Below are 18,432 nucleotides of genomic sequence, written 5' to 3' on the forward strand. Positions count from 1 at the left end.
CACACACGGCCATTTATTCAGAAACAGTGTTACCTGGCCCTGGTCCAACAGTATCCGAGCTGCAGCCTCAACATCCTACAAAGATGGAGAAAGCCGTTCAGGTCTCTATTGGTTTTGGGTACAACAGTAGGCAGAACCAGACATATTTCTGACACACAATATCATTGTGAAATACATCTGGGAACCTCTCTGGGAAGATAATTGTGAAATGAATATGTACAGCTGTTCATTGGAAAATACTTTTCACAGTATCAACCCACTAACATGAGTCGTGTGCCCGTATTCACAAAGTAGGGTCAGTTTCTATCTTTTACATCATAATGAATAAGATCAATGTATTATGATTATGGACACGGCGGACCTGATATCTTAGATTAGCACTCCTACTCTGAGACACTCTTGGAATATGGTCCTGGTTCATGCATTTGAGTCTGTAATTCCCCTAACAGTCCACCGTCAGCAGATGGCAGCAGTGAGACAACACATTTAAACCCTCCTCTTCAGCTCTGTTCTGCACAACAACAGAAGAGCTTCTCATCTTACACACCCTCAGGGCTATGACATCAACCAAGCTCTCATGTCTGAGCCAGCCTAGCCCAGCAACTACACAAGTACACACACAAGAACACATGCAGTCACACACACAAAGACACACCCCTTGGCTTTGTCCACATTTTGTTGCCGATTTAAAATTGACTAATTTAAGATATTGTTGTCACACGCAATACCCCATGTCAAAGTGGAATTGTGTTTTTAGACATTTTTATTTTTTTAATGGCTAGCTGAAATGTCTTGAGTCAATAAGTATTCAACCCCTTTGTTATGGCAAGGATAAATATGTCCAGGAGTAAAAATGTGCTTAACAAGTCACATAATAGGTTGCATGGGCTAACAGTGTGCAATAATGGTGTGTAACATGATTTTTGATCTCTGTATCCCACACATACAATTTTCTGTATGGTCCCTCAGTAGGGCAGTGAATTTCAAACACAAATTCAACCACAAAGACCAGGGAGGTTTTCCAACGCCACTCAAAGAAGGACACCTATTGGTAAATGGCAAAAAAAGAAATAAGCAGACATTGAATATCCCTTTGAGCATGGTGAAGTTATTAATAACACTATGGGTGGTGTATCAATACACCCAGTCACTACAAAGATATGGGCGTCCTTCCTAACTCAGTTGCCGGAAATGAAGGAGATTTCACCATGACTTTAAAACAGCTACAGTTTAACGGCGCTGATAGGAGACAACGGAGGATGGATCAACAACATTGTAGTTACTGCACAATACGAACCTAACTGACAGAGTGAAAAGAAGGAAGCCTGTACAGAATAAAAATATTTCAAAACATGCATCCTGTTTGAAATAAGGCACTTAAGTTAAAACTGCAAAAGATGTGGCAAAGAAATGTACTTCATGTCCTGAATACAAAGTGTTATGTTTGGGGCAAATCCAACACATTACTGAGTACCAATTTTCATATTTTCAAGCATGGTGGTGGCTGCATCATGTTATGGGTATGCTTGTCTTCGGCAAGGACTCGTTTTTTTGTGATAAAAATAAACGGAACAGAGATAAGCATAGGACAAATCCTAGAGGAAAACCTGGTTCAGTCTGCTTTCCAACACCTTTCAGCAGGAAAATAACCTAAAACACAAGGTCAAATATACACTGGAGTTGCTTACCAAGACGGCATTGAATGTTCCTGAGTGGCCTAGTACGGACTTAAATTAGCTTGAAAATCTATTGTAAGACTTGAAAATGGCTGTGTAGCAATGATCAAAAACCAACTTGACAGAGCTTGAATTTAAATAATGTGCAAATATTGTACAATCCACGTGTGCAAAGCGTTTAGAAATGTACCCAGAAAGACTCACAGCTGTAATCACTGCCAAAGGGGATTCTGACATGTATTGACTCAGGGGGATGAATACTTATCAAAATCAAGACATATTAGTATTGTTTATTCTACAAATCTTATACTTTGACTTCCACTTTGACATGACAGAGTATTCTGTGTAGTTCGTTGACAAAAAAAAGACAATTCAATCCATTTTAATCCCACCATGTAACAACAAAATGTGGAAGAAATCAAGTGGTGTAAATACTTTCTGAAGTCTGGATGTGTCAGCCTGCATGTGGCAGTGTGTATGTATGTGTGTGTATGTGCCTGTGTGTACCTTTGTAGGATCGGGCTGACCAGGAAGTAAAGGTTTTTCCTCTGTGATGGCGATCTCCTGCATCTCCGTCGTCATGGCGTCACTTGTTCAAGTCCTAGAGAAGATACACACGTTTATGAATGAAAACGCATTACAATTCGAGCGTCTCTCACGTGCACGCACGCACACACTCTGCCTTAATCCACTGGGACTTTCGCAGTTCCGCACGACTTCATGGAAGTGATTGACTAATTAAAGTTTGCAACATAATTAACTGGGAAGAATAAGGGATGATGGAGGGATAGCGAGAGAGAGAGAGAGAGAAACAGAACAAGCAGAGAGGGACGTACATAGGCCACTTTAGGCAGAATGCAGTGCCAAGGTGACATTATTCAACTGTAATCCCAGTGTGTGTGTGGCCCCTAAGGTGCCTGTGTCTCTGTGTGTCTCAAACACAGAGAACATCCCTCGACACTCTGCCCATCTCTCCCTATCTCTCTCCACAGCGACTTGGAGGTTGAGTACTCCTGAATCGTCTTAATATAATCATCACTGTCACCTGTTTGATAAATATCATCAACTTGTGAGCCTAATAATATAGCTTGTTTTTGTATTCTTTCCGTATCAAATTGACCATGCCCAAAACAGTAGCCTGTCTGAAATGAGGAAGTGCACATTGAAGGCTGATGAATGATGATATGGCGGGCTGTAGCTTGGCTTGTGGCTAACCATTAGCACATCCCTTCCCTAGATTTGTGTTTTCTATTCTGTCAGGCTGTTGCAATTTAGGGACAGGATATCCCTCAGAGAAGAAGAAGGTTACATTTTTAAATATGTTACCCGTTTCAGGAAATTAATCATTCTCATCAATATGTGTTTTTTGGCAGAAACGCCTCTTGGAACATGTGAACTTTCATGTGCCTTAATAACAAACTTGTATGCCATCTGTAAATACAAATAAAAATGTTAAATTACAAGCCTAGTTGGTTCAGCCACAGAAAAATCCCGCTAGCCATGGATGGACTGGACATGCCAATGAGATGAGTTCGGATTGGTCTGCCATGTAGCATGCTTCTGTCTATGTCACGTTCATTGAAATGAGTGGACCAAGGCGCAGCGTGCATAGAGTTCTACATGTTTATTAAAATTAAACTCCCCAACAAAAACAATAAACAGCAAACGAGACGTAACGACTGGCGTGCTCACAGGCACTACACGAAAACAAGATTCCACAAACTAAGGTGGGAAAAAAGGCTACCTAAGTATGATCCCCAATCAGAGACAATGATAGACAGCTGCCTCTGATTGGGAACCATACCCGGCCAACAAAGAAATAGAAAAACTAGAATGCCCACCCAAATCACACCCGACTAACCAAATAGAGAAATAAAAAGACTAAGGTCAGGGCGTGACAGTCTATAACATGAGCTTCTCAGTATGTGCAGATAATCCTTGCTACCGCAGCTTTTTTGAAAGATATCACGGAGAACTGCAAAAGTGTTGCTACTGCTATCAACAACATTGATGCCCTGAATTTAGCAGGTACTATTGACAAAGATCAGTGGGAAAAAGTTGTGATGGACTACTTTCCTGAGGAAGATCGTGCATACTGAATCTCTCGGACTTCGAAAATGAACGAGACGATGTGGAAATCCCTGATTTAGGTATAAAAAAAACAATAAAAAGGAACCGGACATTGTAGTCTTCTGATGTTGCTTCAAGATGTCCAGCATTGTTCCTGTACCCAAGAAAGCAAAGGTAACTGAACGAAATGACTATCGACTTGTAGCACTCACTTCTGACATCAAGAAATGCTTTGAGAGTCTAGTCAAGGATCTCTACCTTACCTGACACCCTATTCCCACTGCAATTTGCTTAACACCCAAATAGATCCACAGACGATGCAATCGCCATCACACTGCCCTAGCCCATCTGGACAAGAGGAATACTTATATAAGAATGCTGTTCATTGACTACAGCTCAGCATTCAACACCATAGTACCCTCCAAGCTCATCATTAAGCTCGCGGCCCTAGGTCTGAACCCTGCCCTGTGCAACTGGGTTCTGGACTTCCTGACGGGCCGCTCCCAGGTGGTGAAGGTAGGAAACGCACACGTCCAATTCGCTGATCCTCAACACTGGGGCCCCACAAGGATGCGTGCTCAGCCCTCTCCTGTACTCCCTGTTCACCCATGACTGCGTGGCCACGCACGCCTCCAACTCAAACATCAAGTTTGCAGACAACACAACAGTAGTAGGCCTGATTATCAACAATGACAAGACAGCCTACAGGGAGGAGGTGAGGGCCTTGAGAGTGTGGTACCAGGATAATAACCTCACCCAACGTCAACAAAACAAAGGAGCTGATCGTGGACTTCAGGAAACAGCAGAGGGAGCAGCCCCCTATCCACATCGACTGGAGCACAGTGGAGAAGGAAACAAGGCGCAACAGCGCCTCTTCAAAGTCAGGAGGAAGAGGAAATGTGGCATGGCACGTAAAAACCCTTACAAACTTTTACAGATGCACAATGGAGCATCCTGTCGGGCTGTATCACCGCCTGGTACGGTAATTGCACCGCCCTCAACTGCAGGGCTCTCCAGAGGGTGGTGCGATCTGCCCAACGCATCACCGGGGGCACACTGCCTGCCCTCCAGGACACCTACAGCACCCGATGAAACATGGAAGGCCAAAAACATCATTAAGGACCAAAAGCACCTGAGCCACTGCCTGTTCACCGCGCTATCATCCAGAAGGCGAGGTCAGTACAGGTGCATCAAAGCTTGGACCGAGAGACAGCTTCTATCTCAAGGCCATCAGACTGTTAAACAGCCATCACTAGCACATTAGAGGCCACAGCCCTATATTCACAGACTTGAAATCATTGGCCACTTCAATAATTGGAACACTAGTCACTTTAATAATGTTTATATATCTTGCATTACTCATCTCATAAGTATATACTGTATCTTAGTCTATGCCGCTCTGATATTGCTCGTCCAAATATTTATATATTCTTAATCCCATTCCTTTACTTTGGATTGTGTGTATTGTTAGATATTACTTGTTAGATATTACTGCACTGTTGGGCGCTAGAAACACAAGCATTTCCCTACACCCGCAATAACATCTGCTAAACACGTGTATGTGACAAATAAAATGTGATTTGATGACAGTGATGGGGAAGAAATGCTGATCAACAGTGTTGTTGTCATAGAAGAAGTTGACCAAGTTTTGAAATCAGTGAAACATTAGCTGGCTGGCTCGCTAGCTAACATTACATGTATGATCTGTGTAGTAATATTATTTGTATCTCAGAAATCTTTTGCATTGCTAGATATAGCCTAATGTCAGCTAGCTAGCTAACATTGAACCTTGTTGGTTAGCTTTAGCTACCTGCAGATTCATACTACAGAATTTCATGCATGGTGGCTAGCTAGCTAATTTTCCCCCAACATCGCACACCCCCCCAACTTCAGACACTCTCTAACGGTTGGAGAATTAAATCACCTTGATCTCAACATTTAAACGGACTGGAAAATAACTGTACGTTTTGAGACTAAAGACACCCTTCGAGCTAGTTGACCACCGATTTTCAATTTTTTTTAACTGGAAGACTAGCCAACTATCTAGTAAAAACTTTGGATATGAGGTTATTGTCTCTTTTTTGAACAAAATTAAACAGACATATCTTGTAATTGAACAAAATAGTAAGGTGGGGTCCGTATGCCGATAATACCGGAATTATTTTTTTCACTGAACCGCTTATCAAATAGTAGTATTTCCACTGAAATGTTAAACATGCTAATTTCTAACACGTTAGCTAACATTTTTACAACACCAATAATCACAAAACATTGACGGCTTGATCACAAGATAACAGTGTTGAAGGTAATATACTTCTTAAAAACGCTGTTGAATATGCCCATAATACGGGGTGCTACAATATGACCATCCATTTGTATTGCTAGTACTACATTATGGTTCATTGTTTAGCAGCTAATTTACATGTCCAAGCAAGACTCCACTTCCCCAGATGAGTACATGGCCTATCAAGTTAGCCAATTGAGACCCATCCACGTAGCTAGATGTGGCTGGGGGATGGCTATAGCCTCTCTTTCACATGGCCTATCAAGTTAGCCAATTGAGACCCATCCACGTAGCTAGATGTGGCTGGGGGATGGCTATAGCCTCTCTTTCACATGGCCTATCAAGTTAGCCAATTGAGACCCATCCACGTAGCTAGATGTGGCTGGGGGATGGCTATAGCCTCTCTTTCACATGGCCTATCAAGTTAGGCAGGTGTGTCTTGGGGTGATTACGGCCATTTATTTTATTTCATGAACATGTGAACAAGTGTAGACAATTGAGACCCATCCACGTAGCTAGATGGCTATAGCCTCTCTTTCACATGACCCATCAATTTAGGCAAGTGTGTCTGGGTAAGCATCATCTAATAATGATAAAATATTTTATCTGGACACTTTCTGTTTTTGATATTGCGACTATGCCAGTAACCATTTAACACATTAAAAAATACACCTCTATCCTGTGTATGTGACAAATAAACATATTTATTTGATGTAGTGTGTGTTTACCAGAGACGGTAATGTAAAGAACAACATGACCTGCACCAAAGTCAGATTAGAATATAGGCCAAAGACTAGATAGTGTATTTTACCTGGAGGTTTCCCTTATTGTAGGCTACCATCTTCACCACTTTTACTCTTGAAATCTTTGGTTGTTTACTACACTACCTTGCTCTCTCTGCTAAACACATGGTTACACATGTGAATCCTTAAAGAGATGGGTGGGGCTAAGGCTTAAGAGGGTGTGAACAATGCTGAATGGGTGTAGGCAAAGAAGAGCTCTCCAGTATGTGTACCAAAACATTCAAAGCCAATTTTGTCAAAAGTAGGGTTACAAGTTTATCACCTTTCAAAGCAGAACTACTTTCCCGACGTTGCTCAACTGCAGTGTTTTTGTAGAATCTCAACTTTTATCCAATGTGAAAAACACAATTTCAAATGTTGCTACATAAGACTGAAAAGGGGGGCTGGGTCACAGATATAGATTTGTATGACATTTTCAATCTTTAGATAGAGGTTGTTTTAAAGGACAGTTGGCTGGATTCCAACCCTTGCTGACAGCATAGATACGTGAGCCGGAGGCGGCAATGCTACCACTTCACAAGCATCTTTATTCCACTCTATTATTCAGAATGTAGAAGATATTTTATCGCCTTCATAATATTATTACTTTCAAATACTGAAATTAACATTTTAATAGCGAGCGACTAGATGTCCAATCTAATGCCACATGACATGAAAGTCATTTTATGGAATGGTAACTGATAATTATTCCGAGAGACAATCACCCGGTACAATTTGGTTGTACACAAGTAATTCAATTACAATACAAGCCATGGATAACAATATGAATCAGCTCTCTGCAAATCAACAAACAGTGACATCATCCCAAATTCCCTATATAGTGCACTACTTCAGACCGGAGCTCTACACAGGCAGCAGCATTGCATCACACTGTTTCACAAAATGATCAGCCACAATGTGTCATGTGCCAGAGCTAGTTGGTTAGCTATTGACTGGAATGTGGCAATCATTCAGTCATGCGACTAGCGGGTAGGTTGATTATGTATTAGCTCTCTCTCTCTCTCTCTCATCACAACCATTAAACTCTTTAACTGTTTTAAAGTTAACATTGGCCTCATGGTGGGTGCCCTACTTTGCGAGGCATTAAAAAACCTTCCTGGTCTTTGTGGTTGAATCTCGATGCTCAACTGAGGGACCTTACAGATCATTTAATGAGTTGGGTACAGAGATGAGATTGTTTTTATGACTATTATGTTAACAGTATTATTGCACACAGAGTGAGTCCATTCAACGTATTAGGTAACTTGTTAAGCTAATTTTTACTCTTGAATTTATTTAGGGGTGCCATAAAGGGGTTGAATACTTATTGATTCAAGACATTTCAGCTTGTCATTTGTAATTAATTTGTAAAACTATTGAAAAACATCATTCCACTTTTAATTTGGTCTAGGCCAGTGACAAAACAATCGTAATTTTTAAAACAATTCAAGGGGTATGAATACTTTAAGGCACTGTATGTATATACAGCCAATTTGTCATTTGCTATCTCTGTTCCTTTCTCTTTTGCTCCCACCCTCCTCTTTCTTTCTGTCCGCCCCTCTTTCTCTCTCCCTCTCTCTTTTCCTCTTGCCCTCTCTCTCTCTCTCTCTCAAGCACACTCTCTCCCCCTCTCAATCACACTCTCTCCCCCTCTCAATCACACTCTCCCCCTCTCAATCACACTCTCTCCCCCTCTCAATCTATCTTTCTCCCTGTGTGTGAGTCAGTGTGTTCTAGAGCGTGTAAAAATGGTTAAACTGCACAGGAGGGACCGTCTGTCACTACATAGAGATGGAGAGAGCGAGGGAGAGAGCTATGGGGGAACTGAACACCCCCCCCCTCTCTATCTCTCAACAGTTTGCTCCTTGTATTATGGATGTTATTCAACAGCTGCTTAGCTTGCGTTATCGGTCCTGAAGCGCTTGGTAGCCTGACACGCAAAATCAGCTTTTACCGCATCAGGAAATAGCTCTCCCTGGATAATTGTGTTTACACAGGCTTTGGATATAATCTGACCGTTCGGTGGAGTAGTCAGTACAGCTGCCATATGTAACTAAATGTGTTCCGTTTAAAAATCATGAAGCTTATGTAGGCGGCATGGTTGCGTTCAGGAGGGCGCAACATTCTGAAAACGTGAGATAGAAATGTTGCACCCTGCACAGCAAATACTCCAGTGTTAAATCAACATAGAGTGTCAAGTATAAAACTGGTCCAGTATCTATACAGGTCCACACTTTTCAGTGTTAAATTAACACATTGCTTTGTGTAAAGCCTTATTTGAATATTTCCCCAGAGTGCCTTGCCTTTCGAGTGAATTGTATCGTTACCACCCATGACTGTATTTATTAGTGAAGAGAGATTTTGTTGTTGCATTCATCCATTTTCAGTACTGTGACCTTCACTAAGTAAGATCCTTATCAAATATTTTATCATTAAGGCTTGCCTGACCTCTACTTGTTCCTGGGCAGCCGCTACACAGCGTTACATCTCACTCTTGCCACCTCCCCGGTCAACAACAAGACTCAGGCCCTCGCACGGTTCTGGCTGGGATCTTACCTCAGAACCCTGAGGCTGATCCCGGTCGACCTCCGAGCCCCAGTCTCTTTCCTGCTCTCCACACACTACTTCCAGCTCCAAAAGTTCTTAAGAAATTTTAAACTGGAAAAAGAGCCAGTCACGGATTTAACTAAACACCGCTCTCTTCTCTCTCTTGTGCAGGAGCGGGAACCAGTGTCCAGTGCACGGGCTTGCTACAGCCAAGCCCACAACGGTTTGGTGCAACGTGGCCCATCCTGCTCTGCTGAACCGGCACCGGGACCTGTCCTGGATGGTCGCCCATGAGATCCTCCCGGTCAGGGCCGTTATGCACTCCCGGGGCATGGTGAGGACACCCGCATGCCCCCGACCAGGGGTCAGTCGCCAGGGACCTGTGGAAGGAAGCAGGCCCCCTGGTCTCCCTGTTTCTGCCAGGAGGGGAGGATCTAACACCCCAGCTCGTGCTGTATGGGGTGGGCCGAAGGCCTATTCCACCGAAGGCCTTCACCAAGCTCTGGCCTATCCTCACGTGTCTGAACGATGCACTGTGGTCCTCCCGCAACCTGCTGGTAGCGAAACGAGTAGAGACCACCCCCAGGCAGTGGCCATGGTAGCCACGGAAACCCTAGGGTGGTACAGAAGAAAGGGGGCCTCGACCCCAAGAGAAGGGTTCCCCACAATACCCAAGGCCTCGGCGGCCAAGGCCTGACAGCGCTGCAGCGCCTTGGGGAGGGATCTCCTCTGGGCACCGACAGACAGGGCGGTAATTGATTCGAAGGAGCAGGAGGCAAGTTTGATAAGGACTCACCCTGTTCCTGGCAAAGGACCGAAGACAGCCTTTTAACTAAGTGACTTTTTGACATGTTTTTCATGTCTTAAAAATGTTTTACCTTTGTTAAATCATTTGTACACATTTTAAATGGCTTTTACAGAATTTGATGTTTTTTTTATAAGAAAAAGTACTTTTATTCACGGTTGTTTCTATTAACATGTACTTTTTAACAAATGTAAAATTCAAATACTGTGTTTTATACTTTTATGCCGTTTTTTATGTGTATAAAATTGTGCAAAAATAGGAGCTGTTTTAAAGGAAATGCAACAAAACTTTTCCAAAAGAAAAATCCTTTAATTTTAATGATTGTTTAACACAATACAACACATATTTCATAAGGACTTATTTTGAGGGCCTAGTTTTACCCTAATAGAGTGGCCTGAATCTCATGATTTACAGGCAACATCAGACCTCCAAGTCACATTATCCTGACTTGCAAAGTGATGTGTAATTCAAGTTTCAATGTCAAATGCACAAGTACAGTGAAATGCCTTTCTTGTAAGCTCAAACCCCAACAATGCAGTAATCAATAACAATGTAATACTAAAAATAACAAGGTAGAACAAAAACACAAGTTATGAAATAAGAAGAACACAATGAAGTAAGCTATATACACGGTCAGCTCCAATACCATATTTACAATGGGCAGGGATACTGGATGGATAGATATGTATAGGGGTAAGGTGACTAGACATCAGGATATATGATAAACAGAGTAGCAGAAGCGTGCGTACATGATGATTGTATGTGAGTTGTTGTGCATGTGTGTAGTCAGTATAGAGGTCCTGGATGGCAAGGAGCCCGGTCCTAGTGATGTCCCGGGCTGTCCGCACCACCCTCTGTAGCGTTATGCGATCGTGGGCGGTGCTACTTCCATACCAAGCAGTGATGCAGCCAGTCAAGATGCTCTCAATGGTACAGCTCTATAACTTTTTGAGGATTTGAGGGCCCATGCCAAACCTTTTCAACCTCCTGAGGGGGAAGAGGCGTTGTCGCGCCTTCTTCACGACTGTAAGCGTGTGTGGACCATTTTAAGTTCCGAGTGATTTAGACACAAAGGTCCTGTCGATATGGAAGGGGGCGTTTTCGACCCCCGTTTTCTGTAGTCTTGTCGATGTGGAAGGGGGCGTTCTCGACCCCCGTTTTCTGTAGTCCTGTCGATGTGGAAGGGGGCGTTCTCGACCCCCGTTTTCTGTAGTCCTGTCGATGTGGAAGGGGGCATTCTCGACCACCGTTTTCTGTAGTCCTGTCGATGTGGAAGGGGGCGTTCTCGACCCCCGTTTTCTGTAGTCCTGTCGATGTGGAAGGGGGCATTCTCGACCCCCGTTTTCTGTAGTCCACTATCAGCTCTTTGGTCATATTGACATTGAGGGAGAGGTTGTTGTTCCAGTCACTGACCTCCTCCCTGTAGGCTGTCTCATTGTCGCCGGTGATCAGGACCTACCACCGTCGTTTCGTTAACTAACATGATGACAGTGTTGGAGTCATGCGAGGCCAGACAGTCGTGGGTGAACAGTGAGTACAGGAGGGGACTCAGCACACACTCCTGAGGGTCGGCATGGCGGAGTTGATGTGACCTACCCTCACCACCTGGGGTTGGCCTGGAAGGAATTACAGGATCCAGTTGCAGAGGGAGGTGTTCAGTCCCAGGTTCCAAAGCTTGGTGACGAGTTTGGAGGGGACAATGGTGTTCTGGGGGACAAGAATGGGGACATGAATGTGTGGATTATAGACGGGGACAAGAGGTTGCAAATGACTGTGAATATGTCTGCCAGCTGTTCTGCACATGCTCCTGAGAACGCGCCCTGGAATACCATCGGTTGACCTGATTAAAGACTTCACTTACGTCGGCCTCAGAGCGAAATCATCCAATCTTCTGAGTCAGTGGCGGCCCTCACATCCGGCACAATCTTGTTATTGTCAAAGTGTGCATATTATGCATTGAGTTTGTCTGGTAGAAAGGCATCATTGGGCAGATCATGGCTGGGTCTTCCTTCGTAATCCGTAATGACTGTAGCTTCTGCCCCATGCAGCGGGCATCAGAGCCTATGTAGTATGATTCCACCGAATTCCTATATTGACCTTTTGCTCTGCGGACGTCATATTGTGTACTTGTTTCTGTCCTCAGCCGTAGCCTCAAGGTTGCCTGCGACAGCCCTGTGTGCGGCAGCCCTATCCTTTAGTTTATCGCCAACCTCAGTGTTAATCCAGAGCTTTTGATTGGGGAAGCAGCGAACCTTCACTGTGGGGACAATGTAGGTAATGCATTTCCTAATGAAGCCGGTGATGGAGGTGGTTAGCACGTTGATGTAATCGGCAGAGTCCCGAAACATATTCCAATCAGTATAATCAGCATAATCCTGTAGCATAATCTAGGATTCTGGAGACCATTTCACAACAGAGCGAGTGACAGGTAATTTCTATTTGAGCTTCTGCTTGTAAACAGGAATCAGAAGTACGGAGTCATGATCTGATTTGCCGAATGGCCGACAAGGGAGGGCCTTGCATGCTTGCTTGTGGGTAGAATAACAGTGTCCTAGGACTTTATCGCCCCTAGTGGTGAGGGAGACGTGTTGATGTAAATTGGGTATCACGTTTCTTAACGACGTGGAATTAAATTCACCGGCAACCAGAATAGCAGCCTCTGGATGAAAGTTGTTTTTTGTAAATGTTTTCATATTTCATATAAAAAATGTATTTTTTATTTTTTTTAATCATTTTATTTTTTACTTTGTACACCTTTTTCTCCCTAATTGGTAGGTACAGTCTTGTCCCATCGCTGCAACTCCCGCACAGACTCGGGAGAGGCAGAGGTCGAGAGCCATGCGTCCACCGAAACACGACCCTGCCAAGCTGCACTGCTTCTTGACACAGTACTCACTTAACCCGGAAGCCAGCTGCACCAATGTGTCGGAGGAAACACCGTAAACTGGCGACCGACGTCAATGTGCAGGCTATAACTGCGTGGTTATAGCCTGGTAAGTTTGTTAAATGCCAGCTTGTTATTTTTCTTGTCCTGAGGTGGAATGTATACAAAAGTCACGATAACAGCTGAAAACTCCCTCGGGAGGTAAAAGAGTCAGCATTTGACCATCAGGTATTCCAAGACGGGTGAACGAGTCAGCAGACCAGCTGTTGTTGATGAACAGGCAAACCCCTCCTCCCCTCAATTTCCCCAACTGCACTGTCCTGTCCGCACGGTGAATGAGGAAGCCATCGAGTTTTATCTTGTTCAAGAGGCATGTTTCAAAAAAGCAGAGAATATTGAAGTTTCGAGAGTCCGGTTGGTAGAAAATCCGTGATCGGAGGTCATCCATTTTATTATCAAGTGGCTGTACATTGGCAAGTTGGTTGTAAGAAATGATAGCGGATACCTTTTGTGAAAATAGACAAAATCATAAAATAGCAAAGTTGGCTCTGAGCTTTCAATATGACGGCCAGGGCAAAAACCAAAACGTGCACGCCTTGGGGTCTCCATGACCTAGTTTGGGAAACCATGTCCTAAAGTATTTAAACTGGAACAACCATTTCAGTAACGGGTGCAATACGTATAGATATTGAAATATTGAAAGAAAGAATTCAAAAATCTAACTGTAATAGAGCATGCTGGAAAATATGAGAATGACGGGCGTGGTTTTGATTGTACGCTGGTTGTCTTAACACCAACACTGGGGTTATTTTACACAAATTAGTGTTAATTTAACACCTGAATCAACACTAGAAATTGTACACTATAAAATCAACACAAGGTAACAATGGCCAATTCCATATGCTCACTCCATAGAAGCATATCTGTTCTACATAGTATATTTCTATCTGATATTTCTATTATTATGCTCTCCAGTGAATGCAACGCAGGTATGAGGAATATTGTAAGTGTAGCTTCAGTGAAGTAAACACTTGTTGATTCACCATCAAGGACTACAATATTACTCAGTGATAAAATAGTTCAGCTCTCTCAAGTGAGCTTCGACTGCCACGGTGCCAGGTCTTTGAACTGCTATCAGGCAGCCTTGGACCAATATGCGAAATGTCAACAACCTTTCGGACCATTTCTACCTCAGTACTCTGCCAACTGGATAGACTTCTTCCACTACAGAGACTACCAAGTGCTACAACAGTAGTGACACAGATATGGGCCTGTGATCATCAAGCGTCTCAGAGTAGATAAACGGATCTAGGATCAGGTCCTCCCTGTCCATAATCATTTGATTCATTATGATCTAAATCACAAAACTCATCCTAGATCAGCACAGCACTTTTTCTCTGAGACGTTTGACAAATATGAGCCCTGATCTCTCGATTGGTTCTGCCAATAGAAGAGGATCATGAATCAGAAGAGAAGAACACAGAAGCACAGCTAAAAGATCAGTAAGTAATCTGAGGAAACACATCTTTCTGGATGCTTTTCCCTACAGAGTCCCATCTTCCTCAAGTGGATGCAATTCTTTAGCTTTCCAGAAATCACATCTTTCTGTTGTGGAGTGGATGGTACTATGTGGCTACAGTAAATATTGCTTTGATACAAGGTAATACAGGTCAGTGCCCTTGAGATCTGCTGTGTCCCTTCCCGGTCTCTGTTCACCCTTCATTGATCAATCATTGACTGACTGGAGAGCCAACTCCACACACCTGGCCTTTAGTCAACAGACAGCATTCCCCTGGCCTTTAAACAACAGACAGCATTACCATGGCCTTTAGACAACATACCCCTGGCCTGTAGTCAACAGACGACATACCCCTGGCCTGTACTCAACAGACGACCTACCCCTGGCCTGTAGTCAACAGACGACCTACCCCTGGCCTGTAGTCAACAGACGACATCCCCCTGGCCTGTAGTCAACAGACGACATCCCCCTGGCCTGTAGTCAACAGACGACCTACCCCTGGCCTGTAGTCAACAGACGACCTACCCCTGGCCTGTAGTCAACAGACGACATACCCCTGGCCTGTAGTCAACAGACGACATCCCCCTGGCCTGTAGTCAACAGACGACCTACCCCTGGCCTGTAGTCAACAGACGACCTACCCCTGGCCTGTAGTCAACAGACGACATCCCCCTGGCCTGTAGTCAACAGACGACATCCCCCTGGCCTGTAGTCAACAGACGACCTACCCCTGGCCTGTAGTCAACAGACGACCTACCCCTGGCCTGTAGTCAACAGACGACCTACCCCTGGCCTGTAGTCAACAGACGACATCCCCCTGGCCTGTAGTCAACAGACGACATCCCCCTGGCCTGTAGTCAACAGACGACATACCCCTGGCCTGTAGTCAACAGACGACCTACCCCTGGCCTGTAGTCAACAGACGACATCCCCCTGGCCTGTAGTCAACAGACGACATCCCCCTGGCCTGTAGTCAACAGACGACATCCCCCTGGCCTGTAGTCAACAGACGACATCCCCCTGGCCTGTAGTCAACAGACGACATCCCCCTGGCCTGTAGTCAACAGACGACCTACCCCTGGCCTGTAGTCAACAGACGACCTACCCCTGGCCTGTAGTCAACAGACGACATCCCCTGGCCTGTAGTCAACAGACGACATCCCCCTGGCCTGTAGTCAACAGACGACATCCCCTGGCCTGTAGTCAACAGACGACCTACCCCTGGCCTGTAGTCAACAGACGACCTACCCCTGGCCTGTAGTCAACAACACCCCTGGCCTGTAGTCAACAGACGACCTACCCCTGGCCTGTAGTCAACAGACGACATCCCCCTGGCCTGTAGTCAACAGACGACATACCCCTGGCCTGTAGTCAACAGACGACCTACCCCTGGCCTGTAGTCAACAGACGACATACCCCTGGCCTGTAGTCAACAGACGACATACCCCTGGCCTGTAGTCAACAGACGACCTACCCCTGGCCTGTAGTCAACAGGCCGACCTACCCCTGGCCTGTAGTCAACAGACGACATACCCCTGGCCTGTAGTCAACAGACGACCTACCCCTGGCCTGTAGTCAACAGACGACATCCCCCTGGCCTGTAGTCAACAGACGACCTACCCCTGGCCTGTAGTCAACAGACGACCTACCCCTGGCCTGTAGTCACCTACCCTGGCCTGTAGTCAACAGACGACCTACCCCTGGCCTGTAGTCAACAGACGACCTACCCCTGGCCTGTAGTCAACAGACGACCTACCCCTGGCCTGTAGTCCCAGACGACCTACCCCTGGCCTGTAGTCAACAGACGACATCCCCCTGGCCTGTAGTCAACAGACGACATACCCCTGGCCTGTAGTCAACAGACGACCTACCCCTGGCCTGTAGTCAACAGACGACATCCCCTGGCCTGTAGTCAACAGACGACATCCCCTGGCCTGTAGTCAACAGACGACATCCCCCTGGCCTGTAGTCAACAGACGACCTACCCCTGGCCTGTAGTCAACAGACGACACCCCTGGCCTGTAGTCAACAGACGACCTACCCCTGGCCTGTAGTCAACAGACGACCTACCCCTGGCCTGTAGTCAACAGACGACCTACCCCTGGCCTGTAGTCAACAGAGTCAACATCCCCTGGCCTGTAGTCAACAGACGACCTACCCCTGGCCTGTAGTCAACAGGCCTGTAGACCATACCCCTGGCCTGTAGTCAACAGACGACATCCCCTGGCCTGTAGTCAACAGACGACCTCCCCCTGGCCTGTAGTCAACAGACGACCCCTGGCCCATCCCCCTGGCCTGTAGTCAACAGACGACCTACCCCTGGCCTGTAGTCAACAGACGACCTACCCCTGGCCTGTAGTCAACAGACGACATCCCCTGGCCTGTAGTCAACAGACGACATCCCCCTGGCCTGTAGTCACCTACCCTGGCCTGTAGTCAACAGACGACATACCCCTGGCCTGTAGTCAACAGACGACATCCCCTGGCCTGTAGTCAACAGACGACATACCCCTGGCCTGTAGTCAACAGACGACCTACCCCTGGCCTGTAGTCAACAGACGACATCCCCTGGCCTGTAGTCAACAGATCCCCCTGGCCGACATCCCCCTGGCCTGTAGTCAACAGACGACACCCCTGGCCTGTAGTCAACAGACGACATCCCCTGGCCTGTAGTCAACAGACGACATCCCCTGGCCTGTAGTCAACAGACGACATCCCCTGGCCTGTAGTCAACAGACGACATCCCCCTGGCCTGTAGTCAACAGACGACATCCCCTGGCCTGTAGTCAACAGACGACCTCCCCCTGGCCTGTAGTCAACAGACGACCTACCCCTGGCCTGTAGTCAACAGACGACATCCCCTGGCCTGTAGTCAACAGACGACATCCCCCTGGCCTGTAGTCAACAGACGACATCCCCTGGCCTGTAGTCAACAGACGACATCCCCCTGGCCTGTAGTCAACAGACGACCTACCCCTGGCCTGTAGTCAACAGACGACCTACCCCTGGCCTGTAGTCAACAGACGACCTACCCCTGGCCTGTAGTCAACAGACGACCTACCCCTGGCCTGTAGTCAACAGACGACATCCCCCTGGCCTGTAGTCAACAGACGACATACCCCTGGCCTGTAGTCAACAGACGACCTACCCCTGGCCTGTAGTCAACAGACGACCTCCCCCTGGCCTGTAGTCAACAGACGACATACCCCTGGCCTGTAGTCAACAGACGACATACCCCTGGCCTGTAGTCAACAGACGACCTACCCCTGGCCTGTAGTCAACAGACGACATACCCCTGGCCTGTAGTCAACAGACGACATCCCCCTGGCCTGTAGTCAACAGACGACATCCCCTGGCCTGTAGTCAACAGACGACATCCCCTGGCCTGTAGTCAACAGACGACATCCCCTGGCCTGTAGTCAACAGACGACCTACCCCTGGCCTGTAGTCAACAGACGACATCCCCTGGCCTGTAGTCAACAGGACATCCCCTGGCCTGTAGTCAACAGACGACATCCCCCTGGCCTGTAGTCAACAGACGACATCCCCTGGCCTGTAGTCAACAGACGACCTACCCCTGGCCTGTAGTCAACAGACGACCTACCCCTGGCCTGTAGTCAACAGACGACATCCCCCTGGCCTGTAGTCAACAGACGACATCCCCCTGGCCTGTAGTCAACAGACGACATCCCCCTGGCCTGTAGTCAACAGACGACATCCCCCTGGCCTGTAGTCAACAGACGACCTACCCCTGGCCTGTAGTCAACAGGACCTACCCCTGGCCTGTAGTGAACAGACGACATCCCCTGGCCTGTAGTCAACAGACGACATACCCTGGCCTGTAGTCAACAGACGACCTACCCCT

General features: G+C 46.2%; 1 protein-coding gene across 1 annotated transcript in view; it reads right to left on the minus strand.

Moving 5' to 3' along the window:
• The window catches only part of ndrg2 (NDRG family member 2), a 45,968-nt gene that overhangs the window by 12,123 nt on the left and 15,413 nt on the right, over nucleotides 1-18,432 (minus strand). The window contains exons 2-3 of the mRNA XM_029674216.2: nucleotides 2,184-2,277; nucleotides 34-75 (exon numbers count right to left, since the gene is read on the minus strand). Of these exons, the coding sequence (XP_029530076.1) occupies nucleotides 34-75; nucleotides 2,184-2,258 (117 nt within the window). The 5' untranslated portion in view covers nucleotides 2,259-2,277. The remainder of the gene's footprint in view (nucleotides 1-33; nucleotides 76-2,183; nucleotides 2,278-18,432) is intronic.

Source organism: Oncorhynchus nerka, linkage group LG12 (assembly GCF_034236695.1).
Source record: "Oncorhynchus nerka isolate Pitt River linkage group LG12, Oner_Uvic_2.0, whole genome shotgun sequence".
NCBI classification, from domain to species: Eukaryota; Metazoa; Chordata; class Actinopteri; order Salmoniformes; family Salmonidae; genus Oncorhynchus; species Oncorhynchus nerka.